Here is a 27,149-nt window from a genome sequence, read left to right as displayed (position 1 = left end):
AGCTTTCACCTAGGGGTACTTTGAGTACTTAGCTCATTTGACTGGGAGTGGTGGATATCATGCAAACCCCACTGGGGTATCAACTCTGACTGTGGCTGCTGCCAGGAAGTCCCAGATGTGACTTATATGCAGACTGACTGCTTTTACAGAGCATGCAACAGACTTCTGTGAGCTTTGAATTAGATTTTGACCTTTGTTAGAGCTCTGGCAATGTGGAGATATTTCTACCATCTTCAGGTTTGAAATCCCATGCTGCTATGAAAGCCCTGCTTTCAGCCTCTGTGCCATTACCTACAAACAGCCATCAGTGTTGCTATTTACTCTTTGATCAGCTGGGGGGGGGGAATGAGCATTTATGAAAACTAAAAGGCTGCAAATCCAAGATGGGTAAGAGGAAAACAGCTCATAATTACCTGGTGGAAGGTATAGCCACAAACCATTGCTGATGCAAGATAAGAGATTCAGGGCAGGATTAGCTAGTTACATGGGTGACAACATCCGTACTTATCACCTGTCTGTTTTCTATCTGCAAAATATGTAAACCAGCCAAGTTTCAAGGAATAAACTATCCAGTAATAACAGGAGTTAGAGGGTGTTTTTCCCCAGGGGCATCACCTTGCCATCTCAGCCTTAGGCAGACACCCATCAAAGTTATAAATTAAACAGGAATAATCCTGTTAAATAATTCCTGTGAAACGTGAATAATTGTGTGCCCTTTGACACCATAAAATATTTTTGTTCCTCACAGTCATGTTGTGTTGATTAAAAAACCCAGCTGATTTGTGGAGTGCTTCAAGAGCAGAGGATGATGCTTTCTACATTAACACAAACTCTTATTTATTATTTTGCCATTGGGTCTATGCTATATCTAAAGATTTTTGCATATGTAAGTAGGTTGTAATGAGTAAAGGATTTATTGTCAGTGAGAGGACATAATCTATTTGCTGTGCAAGAGCACAGCAGTATCTTAGTGAAGCTGGTGAAGCTCTGGATTTGATTGCCAAGGAGGCAGTGGGGTTTCCATTACTGGAGCTTTTTAGTGTGAGATCAGCCACCCCACCCCACCCCCCCAGGAATGAATAAGATACTTTGCTTTGAGGGAAGGAAAAGCTCTGAATGATTCCCTGAGGTTTCTTTCAGCTCTACTGGTGCTGTGATCTGAAAGATTTTTGTCTTTCAATACACAGGTGATAGATGATTCCAGTGGACACCAGATTGAAGGTCAAGGATCCACACATGCCACAGTTGTTAGACCTGGGCCTAAAGCCAGCAGTGTAAGCTATTTGCAAGATTCACATTCATGATCAAGTTAAACTGTCAGTGTAAGAGTTACCTTTCAGTAGAGAAACACTTGGTTGTCCTAGTCCAAGACAGCTCTCCACTATTCATCTTTCTTGTACTGCCTGCAGAGAGACTGCCTTGCTGTCTCTGATTAAAAAGAGATGCCTGGGGGAGCTTGCTGCTCACACCGGAAGCAGGGGGATGCTGGATGACAGATTGTCCAGCTCAGGAATTTGCCTGTCCTGGTGGCTCAAGACTCAATCCAAACTCAGCTGAGTGGTGAAGATCTCTAAAAGGACTTGGGACTGCAGTGGAGTCTGGTAGCTGATGTCGGAACGTTACTGGTGACATACACCAAGGGAGGTGCTTTCAGACATCCATTTTGCCTTTGCAAGACCAGTGTAAGACCTAGCAGAGTCTTGTTAAAGAAGCAGGACTAGTGAGTTCCTTTCAGTAAATTACATCTGATAGTCTGCTAAAACTGTCAGTGAATGTTTCCTACTGCTTAAGCTAAATATTTCTGTACAAATTTCACCTCCTCTTTATATACCAGTCCTTTCTGTCCCACTGTGACACATCAGTCTGTTATACATGGTTAGCTTCTTACCGTGGCCCAAAGGACAGGCCTAAAATCCTTTAGCCTGAATTTAAAATCCTTGCTGCAGTATCTAATCCACTTGCTTTTCTCCTAGGCGCCAGTGGAAGGAGTTACCATTTTACATCAGTTTCCATTTTCTTCAGCCTTGCAGAGAATGTCTGTCATTGCTCAGGAAATTGGTGGGGAACAACAGGTCTTCACAAAAGGGGCTCCAGAAATGGTAGCGATGTTATGTAGAGCAGAAACAGGTAACTAACATTTATAAATGCTTTCTAGAAACACATATGTATGTGACTTTTGACAGTGGAATGAAGTGGAAGGTCCAAATGAGATTTGTGGGTCTAAGACTTTATACTTCAGCCTGAAAAGTTAGAGTCTCTGTTGTGCTCCAAGTCTAAGGCTAAGATCTCATACAGCCCTGCTTAGCAAAGAAGGACTGCTAAGAGGTAAAAGCAAGTACCAACTCTTGTACAAGGTGTACAGTCTCTGCCAGAATAGATATTTGAAAAAGTTGTCTAGCATGGTCCAGCATACACCAAAACAAGTTTTCTTTTTTCTCCAAGCCTTGGGAGGGCAGCTAGAAGAGCACAGCTCCTTCATGACACATTGGAAGAAGGTAAGTCTTTGCAGAATAGTTTAGGATCCTAAAGCACAAAGTGACAGAGAAGAGGCAATGATTTTCTTATTGAGCAAAATTCAGTTCAGCAGCTTTCCTTGATGTCTTTGGCCTATTGGTAGTCTCTAGGTGTACTTGCCCTCTGGGACAGGAGCCTTCCCTGCTCCAAGGCTTCCTTTTATTAGAAAGCAGTCAAATGCCCTGATGAACTGTCTTTTCCTCTTTTGCACAGTCCCACCGAACTTTGAAAGCAAGCTTCTGCTCTACACAGCGCAGGGCTTTAGGGTCATCGGACTGGCATGTAAATCTCTACAGTCAGAGAAGCAATCTACTGATCTAACAAGGTAAGCCATAGACTGCTTCTTATCAGCCGCATTCAGCTGTGGGCTGGTGGTGCCTCACGTAGTACCATTATCACAACGCCCCTGCCAAGAGCAGGGCTGTAGTACAGAGTTTTGTTAGATTTAGGCCAGAGGAAATCTGATTTAAATCTGGATATAGGTCTGTCTGAGGATGGGTAGAGGGCAGTTCGCTACCCCATGCTTATAACACATGCCCAGAATCCTTATGCATTTCTTAACAGTGGATCAACATAGGAAGTATAACTGTAGTACACTCTGAAGTCTAGTACACCCCTCCCTCAGTCCATCATTTCTAGTAATCTTCTTGCAGATTTATCCAGGCTTTCAGCTGAAGAGAAGTATCTTTTTTTTTTTTTTTTTTTGTTATCCTGGCTCCTTGATTAAGCAAAGGCAGGAGATGACCCCCATTACACTGCCTGTTCTCTAGCCCAGTGAAAGTCAGCAGACTGTCTTCTGCTGCTGTCTTGGTCCAATCCTTTAGCTTTCTAGCTTTAGCTTTCTTTAGTTTCTAGAGAAGCCTAGTTTCTGCTGTGCTGAAGGTATTAGTTTTCCACAAGCCTCACACAAGAACACCTACACATGAATCCATATGCTTTTACCGAAACCCCTCTAGCTTTTGCCTGTGATACTCCAGAAACATAACTTCTGACACTTCTGTGATTACTTAGCATCTGCTGTCCTCTCTGTTTACTAGCTGCAGGTCCTGATCCAGGTGAGGCTCACTTGCTCTTTCACAGGGCTTTTTGCTTTGCTGAAAGGGCGAATGACACTGAGGCAAAGTGCAAGTGGTCTGTTTAATTCTTGAGCAAATGTGTCTGATGATTGATATGGCCCAGATTTTGCAGTTGTGTGTGCAGTTATAGCATGTGTGATGTATATACTGCCAGGAGAAAAAAGAAAACTGGAGGTCAAACACAAGATCCGCTGTGAAAGCAGTGACTATTCACGCACCACCTGACTCAGCTACTCTGACTGCCATGCAAGTGTTTGGCATCACCTCCTCCTTACTACGGTGGCTAAAATAAGTGTTTGAAAGCTTTTCTTTTTTTCAGGCTCTTCATAGTCAACCTGTCTCCCTTAGAGACCTTTAGTCTATGACTCAGGGATAGCATTGTTTACCAAATTCTGTTCTCAACTGCATGTGTTCAACGGTAGAAGAAGCAATAGCACAGGTGTAAAGAAAAGAGTTGGAGAGAACAGAAATAGAGTTCCCACATGCTGTTTGCTCAGAGTAGCAAACTCAAGCTACTGTCAAGAGTAGCAGGTACATTTACTAAGGTGTGTTTCTTTGTTGTACAGTCCTCAAATGAGAAGGACTAGTGGGCATGAACTTTCCAAATCAGACCACCACAGTTTGGGAATCCTGCAGGAAATTCAGGGTGCTTTTTCATGCTGGCTAAGGATGGTGCATGAATGGAAAACAGTCCAACTTATCCATCAGGCTTCATGTTGGTATGTGGAGCAGGTAGGTTGAAATTGGCTCTTTTTTGATTTGGTAATTAAGCAAACATGAGCTGGAAGCTGGCGATGTACTGAACTCATTCTTCAGAGCAAGGGAAGAAGAGAATGGAAGGATGAAAAATCAAGTGAAAATCCTCCATACACAACCAGCACCACTTGCTGCCAGTGGGAAGCAAGCCCTGATGGTGCTGAAATAGCACCACAAAAGACAGACAGCCTTGGATTGCTGAAAGCTAACAAGTTATTTTAATTCTTTTGAGTTAGGTGGGATGGTTAACAGTTATAACTGGCTATCAGCAAATTCAATGCAAAAACAGGCGAAAGGCAAAAAGAAGAATTAAATCTGTCTGTCTGTTCTTCACTCTTAGGGAGGAAGTAGAATCTGATCTGACATTCCTGGGTCTGCTGATAATGGAGAATCGATTAAAGAGGGAGACAAAGCCTGTCCTGGAAGAGCTCAGTGCTGCCCACATCAGGAGTGTTATGGTCACAGGTATCTAAAAAGGGTGGATTATTTATGTGGTCGCTGGCCGAAACGATGTTTGAGTGAACAGTCTGCTGCTTTGTCACCACCATGGGTAGAAAGGCACAGACATTTGTACCTTTCACGCAATTATAGTCCCAGAAGCATCTGTGTTGTAATAATGTTGTGATGTGAGCTGAACCATGCAGGCTTATATCCCTGACAACTTCACTAGGCTGTGTCAGACACCTAACTCTTAATCTATCTGTCCCACTTTCACCACAGATCAGAGCCTTCCTGTTCTTCTGATGCTTTCCAGTGAGTCCGTTGTTCTCCCTGGTAAGGTCATCAGATGACATGCACAAAGACATGTCATGCAAGGTCCCCTCTTTATAGGACCTCATAAAATCCTGTTGTCATAAATGAGCAGAGATGGATGCCAGGACAAATCACTGAACCTTATGAGATCTGGTAACTCATGCCTACCAGTCCCTGTTTATCCCATTTTTTTCTTCAAAGGGCTGGTTTGGGTTTGGATTTGGATAGGGTAACCCCCAGTTCTTTCATGGTCTGAAGACATTTTTTCAGGAGTCACACAGATCTTGTCTTCTTGGGCTTCACCCCTTTCAGCATACATCCTACACCAAAGCCATCTAAGGCCAATTGATGAGAATCAGTGATACTAGCAGCAACTTAGCAGTGAATCCCTTATTGGTTTTGTCTAAAACACATAATCTAGGAGCACGTTCCCCATCTGGATTTCTTCAAGCTGAAGATGAAAATATTTCATTTCCAGATGAAAATACATTTAATTACTGAGACAGACCTCATCTGCAAAGTTTTGATCTTTATCAAAAACTTTCTTAGGCACAGACACTGAAATCTTACTGATTCTTGCAGATATATTTGAGAACTTGGAATTCAGGAAAAAGCTAGTGTTTCCTCCAATAACAATTCCTCACTGCAGAAATTTTTAGGAAACACTCCCCTTGATTTTCCTAGGTGACAACATTCAGACAGCTGTAACCGTGGCCAAAAATGCTGGAATGATTTCTCCAATGAACAGAGTGATTCTTGTGGAAGCAAACAAAATACCTGGATCTCTTTCAGCATCCATAACCTGGAAACCACTAGAAGAAAACAAAACTGAAGATTACGGAAGCCTGGTGAGCATATAAGAAGCAGGTGTTGTGCAGCAGGAAAACAAACTAAGCTGGAATGCTTTAAATAATGCAGTGGGATTATGCTAGTATAAAAGAGACCAGTCATTCACCATCATCTGCATGTCAGAATGTTATGTGCTAGAAAAATGTTTAAAAAGAAGGGATCTTTATAAAAACGTACTCCCCTAGATCTGCCTTCCTAGCATATTATCTTGTGAACACATTTTTGCTAACTGCCTAGCTAGGTTCGAGAACAGCTTTGCAGAAACCCAGGAAAGATTTGTCTCTAGCCCTCATGCTTAGCTGATGCCAGTTTAAAGTACGTTTCCTTTCCCTGCAAGGTAAATTTGATAGTATAGATGTGGAAGTAAAGTCTGTGGAACTGCACTGAATGAACCAGCCCTGGTCAAGCAGGTAGAGAGTTAGCACTTCCCCATACCTGCAGCATTAAAACACAGATTAACTGTTGAGAAGTTGCATATATACAGTGAAACATAGGCTAGTTATGCTAAGAAATTATATTTCATCAAGCATCTCCACAAAGAAATTGAGACAAAGACCAGTTACTCTCTCCCTGAAGAGTATGTCTGAAGGTGCTGACCCTTCTCTGAGAAGTATTAGAGTCAGGCAGGTGGTAGGGAATCTCTGCAGGGGCTGTTGAGGGGTTCCTTTCTACCAAAGCTCAGCCTGAGCAGCACCTTCACTGTATTTCACTGCAAAAAGGCATGCCTAGCTATGATGCCTATATGCTTTCTCTAGCCCCTCTCACTCACAGTGCAGCCCACCAGATTGGCACTCTTGAATCCTATCAAATGTGGCAATGATGAGGGCCAGCTTTTAAGACATATGCAGCACCCAGTTAGCACTGAAATTAATGGCATTATACGCCTAAATCCCTTTATGAATCCCAGGTAAAAGCAACGGGCCTTGAACCCAAATCTCCCAGAGTATTCACAAGTGCCCTCCTCATGGTATGCCCTTCTCTTTGTCTGTAGAAGTGCTTGTGTAAATGCACAAAGTAGCTTTTGAGGGCCTGGGGGCAGCACTCATTCCATCTTGTTTTATAGGAGGATGACAGTCAGACTGAACGAAGAATCAGGCTGGCATTGGGATCAGGCCAGTATCATTTTGCCATGAGTGGAAAATCTTACCAAATTGTAGTACAGCATTTCAAGCACTTAGTTCCGAAGGTAAGATCTGGATTATTTAACTGGGGTAGGCTTGCCATTCAGTAGATTCGGATTGTCCTGATATAATTAGCTGAAGAGATCTGTACCAGGACATATTTTGGGAACAATTCTAACCCTGATATACTTATGGTCTGGATGAATCTCTGATATTAACATATGGGGGAGGATCTGAAAATCCCTGGATTTTTTCTGCACATGAGAGGAGCAGACCTGCCTCATGGTGTGAGGACATGACTTAAAATATTTGTGCCCATATGCCTGGCCCTTGCACAGCACTGATTCTGTCATGTTTGGAGAACAGGAGAAAACATGGTATTACACAGCATGCAATTCAGCATGACTTGTGTGTTTTATGGAAAGGATAGTCTCATGAATTCTCTTCTAGTAAATCCCTGCCTGGTAATCGGGTAATCCCTGTGTTCATCGGGTAACTCAAATAACACACCAGGCCTGTTGTCCTCATTGTGATTGTTATTTTTTCAAAATATTAATTAAGATACCTTTTATCTTTGATCATCAGCCTTTCCTGCTTTGGAGTCTAGCATCAGTTGTTTGGAAACGTGAATTTTTGGTGGTTTCTATTCCAGATTATCACTGAAATCACTGAGTCTTACCTCAAGTGCTTAAAAAATCACTTCCTTTTTTCTCCTTACAGCTCCTGCTGAATGGAACAGTTTTTGCTAGAATGTCTCCTGGTCAGAAATCCAGCCTTGTAGAAGAGTTTCAAAAGCTGGAGTAAGTTCATAATGAGCACTAAGAGTTAGGAAGTGTTTGATGAATTTCCAGGCTTGAAAAGAGTCTAGTAAGAGCTAGCTTTTGTCTAACATAGCGTTTCCTGGAAGTGCACAAAACTGAAACTTCCACAGGTATAGAGCTTTGCAATTCAATTCCAAAAGCCTGTTAAAGAAGAGACACTGAAGGCCATGTTGGTTTGGCAACCCATCAAAGACCTAACACTGAACTGGGTTTCGTTTGTTCACGTCATCCTTCATACTTACTTCTCTTTCTGGGCCGAAGGAGGGGCACTTGTCTACCCAAGATTTTTAGGAATATCTCCCAGCACTGCAGCTTCTCTGATGCTAGCAGTCTTTTTACTGCACTATTGCTGACTCAGTGCAATGGGTTAGAAAACATGGCAGGGCAGTCTGGATTGGTATGGCCTATGCTGCTCACAGTCACAGAGGTGTATATATATTCCCAAGTGTCTTGTTGCCTGTTATTCAGCTGTTTCCCAAATCTTTTGAAGACCCCCACCCTCACCTCAACTAGCTGGCCTCTGGCCTTGCCCTAGAGCAGGGTAAGCTTTAGGCTGTGTCAGATTATCAGCCTGGTGTGAGCAGTTGTGAGCACCCCAGCCACTGTCTGGCCTCCCTGGACCACCATCAGTACATCCCAGTGAGAACTTCCCATGCACTGAAATCCAGGCCTCAGCAGTAAAAGACACAAGTGAGTCGGCTCCTGAAGCACTAGGCTGATTTTACTTGGATGCTGCAGATATAAGGATTTACTTTTAGGGCTCATCATTTCACAAGGTTATTTCAGCCTCAGGGTGGAGAGCTGTCTCCAGGTATCCTGTTAAGCCCATGTTCTCCTTCTCTCTCTGCTCCGGCTGCCTCTGTCACTCTCTGTCTGCCCCAGGAGATTCTGGCAGGACTAGACCCCAAAGCAGAATCCCCATTCATGTCTATTCCCAGTGAACATGAGGTACCAGTGCTTGCAATCCTTCCTTTCTGAGCAGGGCTGTCACTGTTTGCCCTTTCCTCTGTTATGATTGACCTTAAACCCAGTGAGGATGGGAGGCTGAGTCCATTGTAGTGAACATAAAACAACATGCTAATGTATTCTTCAGTCCATTGCAGCAGAAACTCTTTACTGGAGGCACATCTGAGGTGCAAGCCCAAGGCTCATGCACAGTCCAGAGTCCTGGGCTTGTATTTCAGTCTTTTAGCTTTCCAGAAGGGCTTTTAACAAAAATCTCGCATGACTTGCATAAGTGACTCACATGGAGGAGGCTCTGACTCCCTCCTGTTTATAGGTCTCACTTTACTCAGAACTGAACTGTAGGTCACTTTATTTTTTAGTTACTTTGTGGGCATGTGTGGAGATGGAGCCAATGACTGTGGGGTAAGTGAAAATTCTTTACAATATATTTATTTAAAAAATGAAAAATGAGTGCAATGCCAGTAGAATATCCCAAACTGAGCACATGCTGGAGATGGGAGTGCTCTGCTTTTTCACAGAGCAGCTATACTGGCACCAGTACTGATTCAGGCCTGATCCCACAGTGCGGTCCTTACCATGCAAGAGCTGTCCTAGGCAGAGATTGTTGCAGTTTGTGGTCTCAAGGATGGATTAATTTCCTGCGCAAAAACCACCAGAGGATTCTCCAAATCCTCCACTGGGGTTTCTGTCAACATCCTCAGTGTCTGAGGGTGGAGAAGACTAGCATGAGGAGGAGTTTCCATGGGGAACAGCTGTAGCCCTACAAGGTTTTTGTAAATGCATATTTTAGAAGTGCAAGAAAGTTTTTTTTTCCAAAAGGAAGGGTCCATGTTCAGGAAGGACCCATAACTCCTTTCTGGGCAGGTTCAGTTCACTCCATGACTTCACACACCCTTGTGGCAGTGAGAGCAATGTCACCTAGGCAGTGAAGCACTCACTTGCCCTAGTGCAAAGTCCCAAGGATTCTCCTGGGGGAAGCAAGCAGGGAACCTAGACTGTCTACATAAGGTGTGACTGCAAATAATTGCTGACAAAGGAGGCAGAGCCAAACCTGTCTTCTGCAGCTGGTAGTGGATGGCTTTGGGGTCTGTGGAAAATGGACTTTCCCATGCTGTCATCCCCATCCTTCTTCTGGACCCGATGCCTCAACCACCTCCCACTGGAGCAACCTTTTGGGTGGAGCACACCCAGGGAGTGAAGAGGGACTGCTGTTCACAGAATGCATCCTGTAATATGGGGTCACTTCTTGGCTGACATGTCAGTTGCTGTGTCTTCCTGGTTTGTGAGTGCTGAAGAAGAATGTGACTTTCAGGCTTTGAAAGTGGCGCATGCAGGGATATCACTGTCGGAGCAGGAGGCATCTGTGGCTTCACCTTTCACATCCCGAACCCCCAGCATAGCATGTGTGCCAGAGCTAATCAGGTAAGCATGGATTTTGTTTCTTATTTCCTAAAGGAGACAGTTTACACTCCTCTCAAATATTAGTGTTGGGTGTTCCCACCAGGCCAGAATGTAGATATCTAGAGAAAAATAAATGTCTTTGACCTTGAAATTACCATTTGCCTAGTTCGCATCTGAAATTCCTTTAAGATATATTAATTCCCTCAAAACTACAGGAGGAGGGCATCTACAGCTGAGCTTTATGTCATTAGCAGTATTTTAAATAAAAAAGAAATAGCAAAATGAACAGTGCTTTATAAAGCTGAATAAAATGTCCACAAATCAACCTGTTAGGCCCTGCCTCTGATACCCTGTGCAAGCAAAATATTAGCATCGGTTATGCCAAGGTCCTGATTTTGCTTACTGGGGCAGATGAATAACCAGGGAGGGTGCGTTACCCTCGTTGGATACTGTATGTTCACTGCAGCAGGAGAGAACTTGTTAGTTTGAACTCACTGAGCAGCTGCTTGGCTTTCTATGTTTTTCCTCATATGGAGTTGTTACCTGCACTATTAATGTCAGCAGGAAAACTCACTGGGGTAAATTGTAGTCTTGGGAACACAGATGACTGGAATCAAGCCCTTTTTCTTGCAGCAAGATTTCTGCAAGTGAAGATTTTACTTTCATTCAGGCCAGATTTTATTTATTTCACCTCCCAGCAAGATACTGGCAAAGTCTTCTCTACTTGTGACACATGCCTTGTTTTTCAACAGCATTTTGAGAGGACTGGCAACAGGAGCAGACCCATCACCTAATCGCTGTCCTTATTATTCATGTCTTCACACAGGGAAGGCCGTGCTGCCCTCATCACTTCCTTCTGCATGTTCAAGTACATGGCACTGTACAGCACCATTCAGTACCTTGGTGTTCTTCTGCTGTACTGGGTATGTCTTGCGAACATGTTGCCTAGAACTGGGTGAGCCTTGTAGGAGAACTTGCAGGAGAACTCCTTTGTAGGAGAAGTCCCTTGTAGGAGAAACATGGCATAAAAGCCACAATAAAACTAGAATATGGAGCTTTACCTTCATCTGAGCTGCAAACTGTTGTGATGTGATCATATGGTCCTCCTGTACCCTCAGCTGAAAACTGGAAAGATTCTTCCCATTAACTTCAGCCAGCGGGCTCAAGATCCAAGCTAGGCAAAAAGAAGGCTGAGATACTGAACAGTATTTTGGATGAGGGCATATGTCTGTGAAAAGGGAGAATGTGGTGTAAGCATGTGCTGTTGCAATTTATTCAGCATTTGAAGCATGAATTAACTTGACAGTAAGCAAAATCCCCTGGAGAACCTTAAACCACTTTTGCATGGCTTCTTCCCAAATAGAGAGGAGGGCTTTGCATTCAGAAGTCACCCAGCATTGAGAAAGCATGTCTCTTCAAATAGCCTTCTTTTTAATTGCATTGAGTGAACTGGAAGCATCGTTACTCCAAACAATGCAGAAAATGAGAGTATTCACTGCAGGCCCAATGATGATGAATCTATTGGCAGGATGGTGGATTGTGTGGTCCCCTTATCTGCTGAGTAGCGTTTCAGAACAAACAGCAGAGCATTAGCTCCATGAAAATAATATGGCTTTCTGGAGATGATATAAACAAGCCCACGGCAAATGTCTGATTTGTGATTTTTTTTTCTTTGTGTTCCTCTTTTCAGCAACTAAACTCCTTTGGGAATTATCAATTTTTGTTCCAAGATCTGGCTATTACCACTGTAATTGGTGTGACAAGTAAGCCCCTTAGTCATCCTATGTATTAATGAGAGAATGATCTCAAATATTTTTCACCTCCTTGGAAATGCATAATTCTATGTACACAAAGGAAGAAGAGAGAGACTACATAGAGTACAGGATGTTTCGATTAATAGAGGAGGCGTCTTGTTTGAGAAAAGCTCTGAAATAAGATGGGTAATTCTTCGTGGTACATTTGCTGAGCATGCAGGTTGTTGATAACTGGGGTGTTATCTCTAGAAGGAGTAAAAACAGACCTAATTCAGTGGAAAGTCTATCCAGGCTTTTTCCTATTGACTTAGGAAGGCAGATTAAGAAGATACCTATGGATCCATGCCCAAATGAAAAAGTGTAGGGATCGACTGTTTGGAGTCTAAGTCATATTTGAAGCTGTGTAGGCAGCAGGCATGAGAGGAAAGAGAGATGAAAATGGAGAAGAAAGAAATGACAGATGTCAGACACAACAGGAAGTTGTAAGCCAAGAATAAGAGAGGAAACCAGTGCTGGAGGGGAAAGAGAAAGACGGGGTTGTTGAGATAGAGTAAATGCAGGGAGTGCTTTAGAAGCAGGAATGGCAAGGGCAGGGCCATGAAAAGCATATAACAAAACCACATAGGTGTCTTCCATCCCTGCTGGAACACAGACAACTGGAAAAGGCCTTGATTAAACCAAGCCTAAAAGGGTCAGCCACAATACCGGGTGCCAAAAGCTACCTTGCTGTAAGTAGCCCATTTGGAATACTGCATCAAGGCTTTATGTATAGCTCTTTTACTCAAAGTCTGGATACCTTTGTTAAGCCTAAGAACAGAAGAAAACCTATTGGGTCAGCTAGTGCAGTCCTCTACCAGCTCAAATAACTGGACACTAGGTGCTTAGTCCATGTGGATGCACAGAACATGGGCAACAGAAAATCCCAAGCCACAGCTGACAAGTGACAGAAAGAGAACAGGAGAGCTTGAGCATATCCTTATATCCTTGGGCCTGACAGTAGCCAAATAAAATAAAAATTGAACATTTTGTTTTCCAAAAATGCCTCATGCTAGTCAGATGCCATTAATTAATCTCTTCTGTGGCCAATAAGATTTTGTAAGAAAATGACTCTGTATTTTGTACTTGATATATTATTTATATGTATTATAAAGAACATTATAGACTGTGAAAGTGCTGGCCATTGATAACAGTCAGTAATACACTGCAGCACTGCTTGTATTTTGGACACACTAGTAAACATGTCTGTGCATGTTTCAGTGAGTTTCACAGGTGCCTATCCAAAGCTGGTTCCCTACAGGCCTCCTAGCCAACTCATCTCACCCCCGTTGCTGCTCTCTGTTGTCCTTAACATCCTCTTCAGCCTCAGCATGCAGATTTTCGGGTTTGTGGTGGTCCAGGAGCAGCCTTGGTATTCCAAGACTGATATACACAGGTAGGTCCCCTTCTTGGGACTCTGGGTAACACAGGTCAGACCTAGTGGGACAGGTCTGCATGATACCATTGATCAGCTTAGCTACAGGGCTGATCAGCAGCTGCAGGCAGACCCTGTGCTTCCCCACAGGGTGCAAACACATTAACCAGTGTTGTCTGCAGGTCCCTAAGCTCTCCAGGAAGTCTGCTGTGCAGCGCAGTGCATGTGGTGAGAATGCTTCTGTTGAGCACAAAGAGGAGTATTTGATTGCAGGGAAGACCAGGGTATCCAAGTAGATTTGAGCTCAGGCTCTGCTAAGTTCAGCAAGCTCAACTTGGTGGGTAAGATTGAGGACATTGCCAATAATCTACATTCTTGTGATAGCAGGAGCAAATCATGGCTGTGAGGGAGGATTCCTAACAGTGGTAGTGGAAGCTGGGGGAAATAACCAGGACAGTGATCATTCGCTGACCAGTGTGACACTCTTTTTCAGCGCCTGCCTTTCAGCAAACAATCACGTGGAGAATTCTTCCTCTGTTTCCAGCCTGGGACTCCATGGGATGAGAGATGCAGCCCATGGGCAAATGGACAATGGCTACAAGAGCTATGAAAACACCACAGTGTGGCTGCTAAGTACCATCAACTGCCTCATCGTAGCACTAGTGTTTTCCAAGGGAAAGCCTTTCAGGCAACCCGTCTACACAAACTGTAAGTATGGGGAGAGAGGGAGGGATCTGTGAGTAAGTCAGCTGAGGAGGTCAGTTCTCTAGGGAAAAATTAAAACTTGACCAGAGTGATGCCAGCCAAAAAACCAGGAGCCCAATATTAGATTTCTAAATGACTAAAGGCCCCCTCATCAGAAGTTTTAGTGCCAGTGGCATCCTGTAACCAGCAGCTCTCTGAGCTGGGCCCACACCTTGTGCTTCTGTATTGCTAAAAACTTGTCCCTGGCATTTGGATTTGTGAAACAGACAAATGGAGTTTGATACAAGCTTTTAAGGAGTAGCAGGAAGGTGGGTTTGGCTGGCAGAAGCATCAATTTACTTAAGACAGCCTGAATGAGACATCTCAAGAAGAGCCAGAATTAGGTGGTCTCACTTTGCTTTAGTCTTTAGAATAACTCTGGAAGAGCCCTATGCCTGTCTCCCTAAAGCATGCTGGTTGAGCAGTATTTGAGAGAACTCATGTTCAGGGCATTCTTTTGGGCCCATTTCAAAAGAAAACATAAAATGAAATCTGTGTATTTGCAGAGGCCCCGTTTCCTATTCCAGAACCAGAGACATTTAGCATTTGCTAAATCTATGACCGGTAACTTCTTTAAAGAGGAAACATCAAAGGAGGCAATAACTTGAAGGGGCTGTAATGAAGCCTAGTAGGTCTGTTCTGCCTCTGAAAGATTGTCATGTGAAGGGAAGATGAGCACACATGATTGTGGCAGTCCTGGAAGCTGCAGTGACGCATAGGAGAGCTCTTCTTTTTCTCTGTGGGACAAATCCTGCAGCTGTCTCTCAGGCAAAGCTCTGTTCAGTTCTTTTTTGGCTGAAGAGTTAAATGAATGCTGCAGGTTTTGTGGCTTTGCTGGTTTAGTATAGTAATAGTGAGGAGGGGACATTCCTCCCAGATAGCAGAAGAGTGGGTCGTCAGTCTCCCAGAACCAGGCAAAACCAGAGTGAGTGGCTGGGGGGTGAAGTTTGGTGCATGCCAGATGAAGAGAAAATGAATTTACTCATCCTTGAAACATTTGCCTACAAATGGGGAGGGCAATAGATTCTCCATTACTTAGACTCTTTAGATCCTGATCAAGAGCAAAGTTTTGATATCACTGAAATTGAGCGCAGAGTTCCTAATCATATCAACAAAAGCAAGATGACATTCTGGACATTTTTCTGAATGACAGGAGACACTGAGCTCAGAGTGAGACTCACTGGAAGGCTTGAAGGCTTCTCAGACATGAGAGGTCAGATCAAATGTTCAAAATACTCTTTTGGCATTTTAAATCTGTGCCTACAAGGCTCGTCCTAGCCTCACATATATCTGCTTGACTCAGTAAAGCTGGGGTTTTAGGTTTTACTCTGTTCATTTTTCTTTTGCTGAAAGTTCCTTCCTATTCCATGGATTTTTTTTTTTTTTGACTATTTGACACAGAAAATGATTACAATCTTCTGTAGTAAAGGCAAGCAGCTGAGATTGCTCCTAAACCTGTGGTTTTATTTGCTTGTTCTTGTCCCTTCAGATGTGTTCGTACTGGTGCTCATAGGGCAGCTGGGCATTTGCCTCTTCTTGGTGTTTGCTGATATTGATGATCTCTACTCTAAGATGGATGTGAGTATTGTTCCAAGGTGGGTTTTCTTCCTACTGCCAGTCCCATTATAAGTGCACTGGGATTGTTTTTAACAAAAGGCTCAGAGTTTTGCAGGGATATGTGGCACCTCTAATGACTAATAAAATTTAAAGAGATAGATTTTAGATGATGCCGTTGAAGAACATTCTGGAGCTATAGTAGCTCCAAACTAAGATATGTGCATTCTGAAACCTGGACAGCTACACATGTACATTTGATTGTTTCAGTGCTTTGTCCATGAAACAGAAGATGACATCACTAAGATTACCATGCTTGGTATGTTGGTGGCTTGATAGTTGTGAAGCCACAAGAAGAAAGGGGCTAGGCCCTGCAAGTTTAAACTAAAGTACCATGCACTTGTGTTTCTCAGGCTGTGCTACTCTGCACACAGATCCTCTTGCAAAGAATATCTGCCAGTCAGCACTCGCAGCAGCTCTCAGTTCTCAGTCTGCAATATTTTCAGTCTCCCTCTTTAAATTTCAGACAGCCCACAGTTTCTTAAAGCAGCATTTAGGTTTAGAACAGTTGTAGAGAAAGACTAGTGGGGCTGTCATGGCAATAGAGGATCTATGGATCTATCTTGATCCTTGGTTAATAAATACTAATAGGGCTTGGCTTATTTAGTCTGGCAAAATACAAGCTGGGAGTTGCTTTATGCAAATCCATCCTAGGGGAAATGCAAGGGAAGGATGAGATCGACATCAGCCGTAGGATGGGGTTGTCAGTGGACCTGGCAATTAGTATGTTGAGGCTGGGAGATTTTAGCCTCCTCCACCGTGACACACTCACAGCCTTGTGGTAGGAGTCACAGGAATAAAACAACAAAAGCAACACACAGCTATTTTTTCTGTACATTTGTAGTCAGAACGATGAAGTGTGGTGGCTTTGAATAACAAGTACTGAACATGATGCTGATTCCAGTCCTGTATCTTTGCGTGACAGTTAGCAAGTGGATTTAGAAATGGAAATAATGAAACATGGGAAGAGAAACATAGACAAGGGGAATGGACCTGGATTTTGAATGCCAAGCAGCCTAGCTAAAGCTGCCTCACTGTGTAACTGTTTCCAGAGCGGTGGCTCAGTGCACAGACCCAGTTAAAGAATCTGCCACAAGATGGCACTTTAAAGCAAGTCTTAGTTCTGTTGTGGACTGTGGTGACACAGAACATTGTCAGCACTGCAGCTGTGAGGGGCTAAAATGCCTTTGGGGAGAACTGCAAAACTCCCAGGCTGTCTGGAGGGCATACATCAGATTTGCTGAGAAGAGAAAAGGAGGGAGTGGCAATAAGAAACTCTGCAATAGCCTAGCCCTCGAGAAACTGCTGATCCAAATTTTGGATCTGTGCTGCATCTCCAAAATAAGTTGAGCTACAGCCAGAAAGCCAGTGCTGCCGGTTGTGGGAAGCTGGAGCTGGGTTTGGAGCTGAAATACTCAGACTCAACTATTTCCTGTGTTAGGAAGAAAGGAAGCATTTAGATTTCCTGTTGCAGTTCTGGAGTTTCTCTGCTGCATCATAAGTTTAAAGGCGTCTTTATCAATAATTCCTCGAGACAAGTAGCAGTATTGGCTCATCAGCAGTGTACAGCCAGTGTGGGATCCTGGCTTTTGATGACACAAAGCTGGTGAAGGGTCTAGAGAACAAGTCCTGTGAGGAGCGGCTGAGGGAACTGGGGTTGTTTAGCCTGGAGAAAAGGAGGCTCAGGGGAGACCTTATTGCTCTTTACAACTACCTGAACGCAGGTTGTAGCAAGGCAGGGGTCGGTCTCTTTTCCTGGGTAACAAGTGGTAGGACTAGAGGAAACAGCCTCAAGTTGCGCCGAGGGAGGTTTAGATTAGATGTTAGGAACAATTTCTTCACTGAAAGGCTTGGAACAGGCTGCCCAGGGAAGTGGTTGAGGCTCCAACCCTGGGGGTATTTAAAAGATGTGTAGATGTGGTGCTTGAGGACATGGTTTAGTGGTGGAGTTGGCAGTGTTAGGTTTACAGTTGGACTCAATGATCTTAAGGGTCTTTTCCAACCTAAATGATTCTATGTATCTATGATTCTATGACACAAGCTTCCACCAGTGTCTAGTGTGCACACATATTGTTGAACAGCTTCTGCTTTTTTCCCAGCTCGTTTGCACCCCTACCATGTGGCGGATTTCCATGGTGATAATGCTTGCAGTCACTCTTGCTGTGTCCTTCCTTGTGGAGGTGAGCACACTTCATTGAATGTACCTGTCAGCACCAACTGGAGAGATGAAAGGGTCAAATCTCACTCTTTCTCCCTCCTCCTCAGCCCAGTTTGAGAATATGTAGTAAAACAGGAGCCATTGCTGCTACCTTCTTCACCGAAAGGGTAGTCAGGAACTGGAACAGGCTGCCCAAGGAAGTGGTTGAGTCTTCATCCCTGGGGGTATTTAGAAGACGGGTAGACGTGGTGCTTAAGGACATGGTTTAGTGGTGGACTTGGCAGTGCTAGGTTCACGGTTGGACTTGATGATCTTAAGGGTCTTTTCCAACCTTAACAATTCTGTGATTCTATGATTCTACCTCACCCTTACTCTCTTTCCTCAAAGCCCCACATCTGAATGATCAGATATAAGGGAATGCAAGGCCCAACCATCGTTTCTTTCCTCTGGTGAGTGGGATGGGATGTATCAGGCCATGCCCCAGACTAGAGAAATATGGGCAGTCTTTGGTGTTTTACACTCAGATCCTGAACACTGTCAGGAAGGGCTGGTCCCAGTTTTCTGGTGGAGAGCTCTGGTGGAGCTGATATGAGAAATGGTCAGTAAAAGGCTATTTAAGGGATGTGGATGAGCAGGATGAAGAGGCAAAACTGCTGTCCAGGTCCTCCAGAATCTTCCTTTTGCTCTTGCTTTTACAGGAAGCTGTCATTGAGAACAGACCCTTATGGCTGCTGCTGAAAAAGACCTTCCGGTACCACTCAAAGAGCCATTACAAGAGGCTGCAGCGAGTGTTAGAGCAGGACTTGGCCTGGCCACCTCTGAATGAAACCTTCTTCTCAGATTCTGTGGCAATATCAGTAGAGGGAAATATGGGAGGCCATAGCAATCCAACATTTGACAGCAATGAGGATGCACTCTGAAGGAAACTGCAGAGGACACATGTCCAGGACAGTTGCAGTTGGCTGTAGAAGGACTATCTCAGAGGTATACGAAAAGAGGAAGGACTGACCCACCACTGTACCCCCATTCTGAGACTAACCAGCTCTGGCTTATTTTTAAATTAAATGGAAGCAGAAAAGCTGGCTGCAGTAGCATAAAGCTACAGCAGTATTTCTCCTGTCCCCTTGCCCATGTGTGAATGGCTGCCAGCTGTAAATGGAACAGCTTGCTGAATATGGGCAAAGTATTCATGCCTGAAATACCCTGTTGCTGCATCCCTCTCTTGAACTACATTATGCGGTCCATAAAGGTGGGGGCTCCTCCAGATGAGAAGTAGCTAATCCAGATACCAGCACTCCTAGGGGGAGATCCCCTTTGAGAAAACAAGTAGAACTTACTCCTGATAGAGGCTGCTGAACACAGGCAGGTCCTGGGATTCCTATAGCTCTCAGGGTTTCAGATACTGCTACCTGATGTCTGATGTTGGGGTTTGTTCCCCTTCTGGCAATCCTTGGCTTTCTGGAGCTGGAAGGAGCTGCAAATAGCCAAAGCCTTCTAGAAGCATCCACTCCCAGCACCATTATGCTCTTCCCATGATGGGAACAATGCAGAGCTCTATTGCTAGCTCACTGCTATCAGGCAACCTGTTTGCCCTCTTCTCAGTTTAAAACATGCAGTATGTGCACTTTCTGGGTGAAAAATCTGTTGACCTACAGAGCAGAATGATTTCATTGTTTGACAATTCTTTTTTGAGGGAGGTATTTGTTTGGGATATACATTTTAAAAAAGTAGAATAAAACACATGATGATTCCAAATTATGATCTCATCCTGTGGGTCTACAAGGACATGCTGGCCCTTGTGGGGTGAGCTTGCTCTACTAGAGCTGATGCTGCACAGCTGGGCTGCTGCCTGGCATCAGCTCCTGGTTTACCAGTGCCAAAAGAAGCAGACATTGAAGGGGTTACTACCCCCAAGGGCCTAAGGCCTGAATTGAAAGACAGGGAAGCCAGCTAGGTCTCAGAATAATTTTATTAAATTCCATGGCACGCTCTTAAGTTGAACCATCTGAGGTTTTGGCTCTGGTTTCCAACCATAATTGCACATGCTACACACCATGTGTCATTCATCAACTCATATCCCTCATCCGTTAACCTTTGATGATGACTTTTACTCACTCTGCTATGCTGCTTCTGCTGTACATAAATGCAATAGCACTCCACATTTCTGCAGGTTTTACCTACTCAAAAAAAGCAGCTTCTACGAGTGCATGTTCTCGTAGCCGTTTGATGCTAGACTGACTTCCTGCTCACCATATTTTGCAATCTCGGTCCCCAGCTAGGTAAAGCCACAAGATGTCAGTCGGGGAGGCTTCAGATCAAGAAGAGCGCTTCCTTCTTTGGATAAGGTGTGCAGGGGAGTTGTCCCCTCTGAACTGGCTGCACAGTTTGTTTTTCACAGTTGAGCTTGCCCATGCTCTTCTTAGGTGGGGCTGAGGAGCACTTTGGGAGCACTTCAGCACTGGGGACTGTATGTTTCCACTATTCGATGCTAAAGCACTCTTGCATTGCCACAGAAACACAGAGAATCAGGCAGGCTGGGAGTCATGGTAAAGATTCCTTTGGTCTTTTAGAATAAAGAGTAGCTCTGGAAAACAGAGAGCAAATCAGAAGAGATTATCGATTGTTTTGATTCAACAGGTCTGTACCAGAACAGCGTTTGAAAATAATTTAGCTTGAATCAAAAAATAACTAATACTAGTTTTCTAAAAAGGAAAAAAAAAAAAGAACAAGCCAAAAATGTTTCAACTTGAATAAAACATTTATTTGACTCAAAGCAATTTTTTTCCCATTTTAGACAAGTTTGACATAAGCAAATGGAGTAAGTACCTTCCTACCTACTGCAGTTTACCTAACAGTAAATACCTGCCACAAAGCCACACAACTTGACACAAACCAGAAATGGTTCACAGTTATTCTTAAAAGCATCTCCAAAGTTAGGATGAGTTCCCAGGCTGCAGCAAAATCCATTGGAAAGTGAAGGCTAGATGCTCTTTGCACTCCGTGCAGCTTAAGGAGACCCCAAGGAGCAGGTTAGTGGAGTGATTCCCGCCATCCTCTGTTTGAGATACAGTAGCAGTTTCCTTGGGGACAAAATTCACAGTCCTATTTATGAACTCCCGCACACAAGAAACATGTTGCTGTGTGTGATAAACTGGCAGCTGCAGCAGCATTGCAGACTAGACATGTTATTTATGTTTATGTCACAACTGACAGTATAAAAGTATCAACTCATGGCAAACCTGTGGTGCTTGTAGGGCTGACAAGAAAAAAGCCCTGCTTGCCTGCTGCTGAAATACAGCCTTACCTGCAAGAGAACAGAATTCAGATGGTGGGTGATACTTAACTGCTGCCACGCTTTAAGGTATCAGTCTTGTGTTCCATCTTCCTATGCAAGTCCAACGTCTCCAGCCATACCAGGGCCTATTTTATCATCTTCCCTCAGTGGTGTTAGCCACAGTTCGATCAGCAGAGCTGTGCGGTGTGTCCCAGCTGCGTTGAACTCTTACAGAGCATAACTCTGGCCATCGGGAGACAAGCGATGCGTTACGCACATCCTTGCTGCAGAAACCAGCTCGTATGCACGCATCAGAGCCCCTGTGTTCTGCTCCCTCGCCTCTCATGGAACATGAGAGGTCCCAGTCCACATCCCAGTGCTGGGCTGGTCCCCTCAAACTTGGACTAGGAATGTATTTAGGGTCAGGATGAGGAATAAGCAAAAATAAAAGCTTCAAATGTGTTTAGGATTCACGTCTGCGTTTTGCATTTTGAAGGTCTCTCTAATTTGAAAGGATCTTACACTTCTGGAAGTCAGGATGGCCACAAGCAGCTTCCTGCCCGCACAGCCTGTCTGCCAGGCACCTGCCATGCTCCTTTTGCCCATCCTCACTTGTGTGTGCACGAGGGGCAGGTACGATGTAGGCACTCGGTTCTGTCTGAGCGGTTGAACTTGCTGCTTGGCACTCCCAGCTTGTAATGCTGACAGAACAGTAGAGAAACAGAAATAAAACTTAGCCCCTTAATGAAAAGAGTTGTTTTGTGGGGGTGTTATAGGGGTGTTTTGCAAATTCCGAGGCTGCATAAGGGTAGAGCCAGATTGACAGCCCTGGATGTGGCTTCCACAGTCCCTGTCTGCAGTCCAAGCTATCCAAACAGCTGAAGAATCCCCTAGAGGACGGCAGCTCCAGGCTCACTTTCTCCTTTTGTGACTGGCAGTGGACACCGGTTGGAAACACCCCCAGTGATCTTTGCCAGCAGACACTGTCCATCCTGGTTAGCTTTCTACAACTAAATCAAAGGGGCAGACTCCCTGGAGCACGGCCAATCCACTGAGCCATGCAGCCACTCTGAACAGCTAATTTCAAAATTTGATTTTCCTTGTGAAATACACTTGTCCTAGTTAATGAAAAAAGAAATTCACTTTTATTTTTGTCCTTCCCATTTATTTTTTACTTGTTTATCTTGATACAGTCATCACAGTTTTTGTCTACTCATCAGCACTCTAGAGCTCAGCCCGCTTGGCAGCACAGACAACAAAAGGAGGAACAAATGCAGACCCATGCCAATAATAGCTGTAGGCGTACAATAATATTAACAAGCCAGAACCTTTTACAAGACATACCAGCTTTCCACTCACATAGCACCTTTTGTCTAAGGAACTTGATGCACAACACAGCTCTTCAGGAGAATTACAGAGGAGGCTGCGGAGACAAAGTACCTGCCAAGGGTCAACCAGGAAAGGAAAGCACAAATATCGGGTACCTGGACCACCCAGTTCAAGGAAAGGAAACAGAGAATTCAGTTGTCTTATATTGCGGGTGTCTGGTGCCAACAACTGAATTTAGAAGACTCATTACTCACTTTTATGGTCTCTATAGTCTTCACGTTGGAAAAACAGTCCTGGAGCATTCTGCACTAATATCCCCCACCAGACAGTGCTTAACCCCTCTACCGCCTTTGTCTAGTTTGTGGGCAGATGGCAGGCAGCCCCGAGCTAGGTGCGTCATGCTGTGCTGCCTGATAGCTCAGTGCACCACGGGCTAATCGCCAAATGCATGCAAGCAATGGCAACACTCAAATACACCGTCGGCCAAGCCAGGCGGTGTAAATTTTCTTCCTGGTTGACTATCAACAGTGGGGACACGATTCCTATTCTAAGAAAGTAACCAAATGTCCTGTGTGTCTGAAATACAAAGCATATTTGTCCCTGCTCTGGTCTGCCCTGTTTTCACAGTGTCCCTTGTGGCTGGTGACCGCTGGAGGTGCTTGTCACTGACATAGCTTTGATTACTCGATATAGGTCACTGTAATTAAAAGGGAGTCAAGAACCGTCCATTCGTATGTCTGGTTTGAATCTAATTAATAAATCTTTTTGGTACTTCCTAGATGATTAGCAGGCAGGGTTAGAATACAAACTTCCCACTTCACTGTGTAATTGTCCCAGCCTTTCACCTAAGCCACCATGATCACTCCAGGTAAAAAGAGCATCCTATTTCAAGAAGAGAGTGAGGCCGGAGAGAGAAAGAGGACATCAGGAGATCATAACAGGCTCTTTCTCCTGAACCTACAGATTACTTGGGAGGGGCTGGAAGAAGTGCTTTTGGACCTGGGAAGTGGTTCAGAGAACAAGAGGCACATTTCATTTATGTCTTCCCCACCCAAGGCCAGGTAAATCTTGATTCAATAGATCTAAGCCATGAAAACCAGCAATGCTTCCTCAGCCATTCTTCAATGAACAAAGTTTCACTACTGCATGCAGTCACCATGCACATGCCAGTCAGTGGCTGACAGCTACTTGGCGCAGAACTGCCTGTTGCTGCAGCAGACAGCAGAGCTCTGCAGAGGTCACAGGAACTGCACCGCTGGGCACTGCCGGCTGCCTTCTGTTCCTTGCACTGGATGGACATGCTGACCTATGGCTTGAGTCCAAGGCTCTAAGCAAGACAGGCATTCATCAACTGGACCTGTCTTTCTGCCCCGGTGACTGCATTGTTGTGAGGTTAGGCAAGCATACAATTCGGGGAAGAACATGAGGACCTGTGGAACTACTCATGCAAGGCTTGGTGGCCATGTCCTGGTGACAGAGGGTACTTCTGGAGGGCTGAAGGCACCATGGTATTGTCTCCAAAGTTTGGGGGTGTTGATACAGCCCATGCCATGGGCCGATGATTGTCTTCCTCTGCCCCAAGTTGTGTGACAGGGAAAGGGCCCTGGACACTGACAGGATCCTCAGGAGAAATGGAGAACATCTCCAGGAACAGAACAGAAACAAGGGATGTCACGTATGTACCCCTGTGCCCTAGAGGGCAGCTGGGATGAGTGGCTGATGACCAGCCTGTGGTCTGTGGTGTGGGCTGTGAACACTGAAGAATGTGTTGTGTTGTAACATACCGGAGATACTAAATGCTTATTGTAGCTGCCTTTTAAACTTCTAGGGATAGGAGATTGCTCATTTGTATGGACCATGTTGTGCTTAACTGTATACATTACACTGAATACAGCCCAACTTATTTGCTGAAATAAATATAAATTTAATTATAAACCTCTTTTTGCTTCTTTGGGGACAGAGGGTGCTATTTTACTGCTTTCTGTATATTACCTGCTGGTTTCTTTATACTTCAGAAAAACCTTTTGGCATGGCTACAGCTTCATATTTCCTTACAGCTGAATGCACACCTGGTACTTGAGCAAGGCTAGAGCTTTATTAAGTGCACAAAGAAGGAAAAGGACCTGAAGAGCAGTGAGGTGGGACATGCTGTGCACCAATAAGGAGAGTTGAAATTGTGAAAAGTGAGAGGATGGAAAAGGCAGGCAGCCACAGCATGTCCCTCTCCTGTCTCTGTGCTCCTCCTGCCATGGCTCTGGGCAGGGAGCTCTTTGCTCTCCAGATTTGCCCCATGCAGAATCTGCCAGGATCCCCTGTTCTTGACTAAGCAGCTGAAGAGGGAGCTTAGAGCTGGAGTTGAATGGAAGAGGTTTGGATTGCCCTCTGGAAGGATTTCCTCTCCATAGCAGTCCAGCGAAGCTGGGCACACAGCCTTCTGGTTTGACTTGTCAGCTTGCAAAATCAGGGGCCTTGCCTGGCATCTCAGGGAAATGGTGACAAAGGCAGAGCTCTGAACAAGCTTTCCAGGGCTCTCACCTTACCCTCGCTGCCTTTCTCTTGCTCTCTGAAATATCTGACTCTGCTATGCATCTTCAGTGCCTGCAAAAACCAAGGCAGAGATCCAACAAACCCAGGCTGCCTTCCCCACACTACACTGCAGCCTCTCTCCTCCACATAAGTCAGCGAGGTAGCCAGGTGAGATACGTAGATAAGATAACTAAAAGAAATATGCAGCCAAGGTACCTGGGCAAGGCAGCACGTGTTTTGGCTCCAGCTGCAGGAATCGCACACAAAATGCCCAGATCTCCTTGAGGAGCCCCCTCAGTGATGCTGCCTTGGATCTGTCCCACCATGTTGCCCTGCATATCACACAGCCCTATGGGTGCATGCTGCTGCTGAGGGCTTCACCTAGGCTGAGCTCTGCAGCACTACCTGCCAGCCCCCTTCCCCCAGCCAGCTTCACCCCGGCAGCAGGTCAGGCTCCTTTGTTTCTTTGGGAGCGTGGCAATGGGGACAACAGGATCTTCCTGGAAAGCAAGTCCCCCCATCGCTGCCCTGGGCAATGCTGTGGGAAGGGGAAGTGAAAGGCTTTCAGGCAAGCTGTGATTCAGGTTTCTCTTGATTATTCTCTTGTGGAGAGTGCCAAAACAGTCTTTCCTGGTAAGTCAAGAGGCTCAGAGCAGCAGGTGCTTGTGCCAGGTGAACAGACCTGGGGGAAGGGACCAGGAGCCAGTCTTCCCCAAGACAAAGCACCATGCTGTGCCCCCTGTTGACTCTCAGCCCATCTGCATGCAGGTCCTAATGTTTTGTTTGCTTTGCTGACAGACAGCATTTTTTAGAGAAATTCCCCAGCTCTTAGAATCACAGAATCATAAAATCGTTTAGGTTGGAAAACACCTTTAAGATCATCAAGTCCAGCCATTAACCTAGCACTGCCAAGTCCACCACTAAACCATGGCCCTAAGCACCACATGTTTTAAATACCTCCAGGGATGGAGACTCAACCACTTCCCTGGGCAGCCTGTTCCAATGTTTAACAACCTCTTCAGTGAAGAAATTTTTCCTAATATCCAACCTAAACCTCCCCTGGTGGAACATGAGGCCATTTCTTCTCATCCTATCGCTTGTTACTTGGGAGAAGAGACCGACCCCTACCTTGCTACAACCTCCTTTCAGGTAGCTGTAGAGAGCAATAAGGTCTCCCCTCAGCCTCCTCTTCTCCAGACTAAACAACCCCAGCTCCCTCAGCCGCTCCTCATAAGACTTGTGCTCTAGACCCTTCACCAGCTTTGTTGCCTTATTTTGGACACGCTCCAGCACCTCGATGTCCTTCTTGTAGTGAGGGGCCCAAAACTGAACACAGTATTTGTGGTGCGGCCTTGCCAGTGCTGAGTACAGGGGGACGATCACTTCCCTCGTCCTGCTGGCCACATTATTTCTGATACAAGCCAGGATGCCATTGGCCTTCTTGGCCACCTGAGCACACTGCTGGCTCATATTCAGCTGGCTGTCGACCAACACCCCCAAATCCTTTTCCACCGAGCAGCTTTCCAGCCACTCTTTCCCAAACCTGTAGTATTGCATGGATTCTTCTCTGTGTGTGCACAGCTGAAAGGGGTACTGCACAGAGCAGCATGGTTCCCCGCCGCACAGAGCAGCACGCTTCCCTTGAGTTCACTGCGGATGAGTTAGCCCAGTGCTGGAGGGGCCTGGCCCTGTAAGAGCAGTGTCCTGTGTGGGCTGACCCACTGTGCTGGATTAGTGCATGAAGTGTTGTGGTGGTACAGCTACAACACCTCCGATACTTGAACCATGCACAGTGCCCATAGATACCCAGCAAGTGTTTGAATCATTTTGGCTGTTACTAGAAAGTTCACTGTGCTTACCAACAGCATCTCATCCATGCTTCTCAAGAGGTCAGAATAAACCTGGATGACTTTTAAGTAAACTTGCCTTCTTAGCTCTACCACCTGCAGAAGAAGTGAAGAATGCAGTCGTTAAGCCTGTGGTCTGTTTACATGCTCTAAAAATGTCAATCACCTCAGACATCTGGTGGGACTGCACTCAGATAACCCAACCTGTGAGATGGCTGGGGCACAGTGGGCAGAG

General features: G+C 45.0%; 1 protein-coding gene across 1 annotated transcript in view; it reads left to right on the top strand.

Moving 5' to 3' along the window:
- Window positions 1–20,805, top strand: part of LOC104015678 (putative cation-transporting ATPase 13A4) — a 44,116-nt gene extending 23,311 nt beyond the window's left edge. Inside the window, exons 15-30 of the mRNA XM_087738791.1 lie at window positions 1,188–1,274; window positions 1,974–2,127; window positions 2,728–2,839; window positions 4,687–4,811; window positions 5,784–5,947; window positions 7,012–7,134; window positions 7,790–7,869; window positions 9,216–9,258; window positions 10,169–10,278; window positions 11,084–11,180; window positions 11,948–12,020; window positions 13,269–13,443; window positions 13,916–14,130; window positions 15,656–15,744; window positions 17,880–17,960; window positions 18,637–20,805. Coding sequence (XP_087594917.1) covers window positions 1,188–1,274; window positions 1,974–2,127; window positions 2,728–2,839; window positions 4,687–4,811; window positions 5,784–5,947; window positions 7,012–7,134; window positions 7,790–7,869; window positions 9,216–9,258; window positions 10,169–10,278; window positions 11,084–11,180; window positions 11,948–12,020; window positions 13,269–13,443; window positions 13,916–14,130; window positions 15,656–15,744; window positions 17,880–17,960; window positions 18,637–18,858 — 1,950 coding nt within the window. The 3' untranslated portion in view covers window positions 18,859–20,805. The remainder of the gene's footprint in view (window positions 1–1,187; window positions 1,275–1,973; window positions 2,128–2,727; window positions 2,840–4,686; window positions 4,812–5,783; window positions 5,948–7,011; window positions 7,135–7,789; window positions 7,870–9,215; window positions 9,259–10,168; window positions 10,279–11,083; window positions 11,181–11,947; window positions 12,021–13,268; window positions 13,444–13,915; window positions 14,131–15,655; window positions 15,745–17,879; window positions 17,961–18,636) is intronic.
- Window positions 20,806–27,149: the final 6,344 nt, after the last annotated feature.

The sequence above is a fragment of the Nipponia nippon genome, unplaced genomic scaffold (genome assembly GCF_047370975.1).
Source record: "Nipponia nippon isolate SJK-2023a ecotype South Korea unplaced genomic scaffold, ASM4737097v1 scaffold_7, whole genome shotgun sequence".
Lineage (NCBI taxonomy): Eukaryota > Metazoa > Chordata > Aves > Pelecaniformes > Threskiornithidae > Nipponia > Nipponia nippon.
The sequence above is the reverse complement of the archived record's forward strand: the minus strand, read 5'-3'. Positions and strand labels throughout refer to the sequence as shown.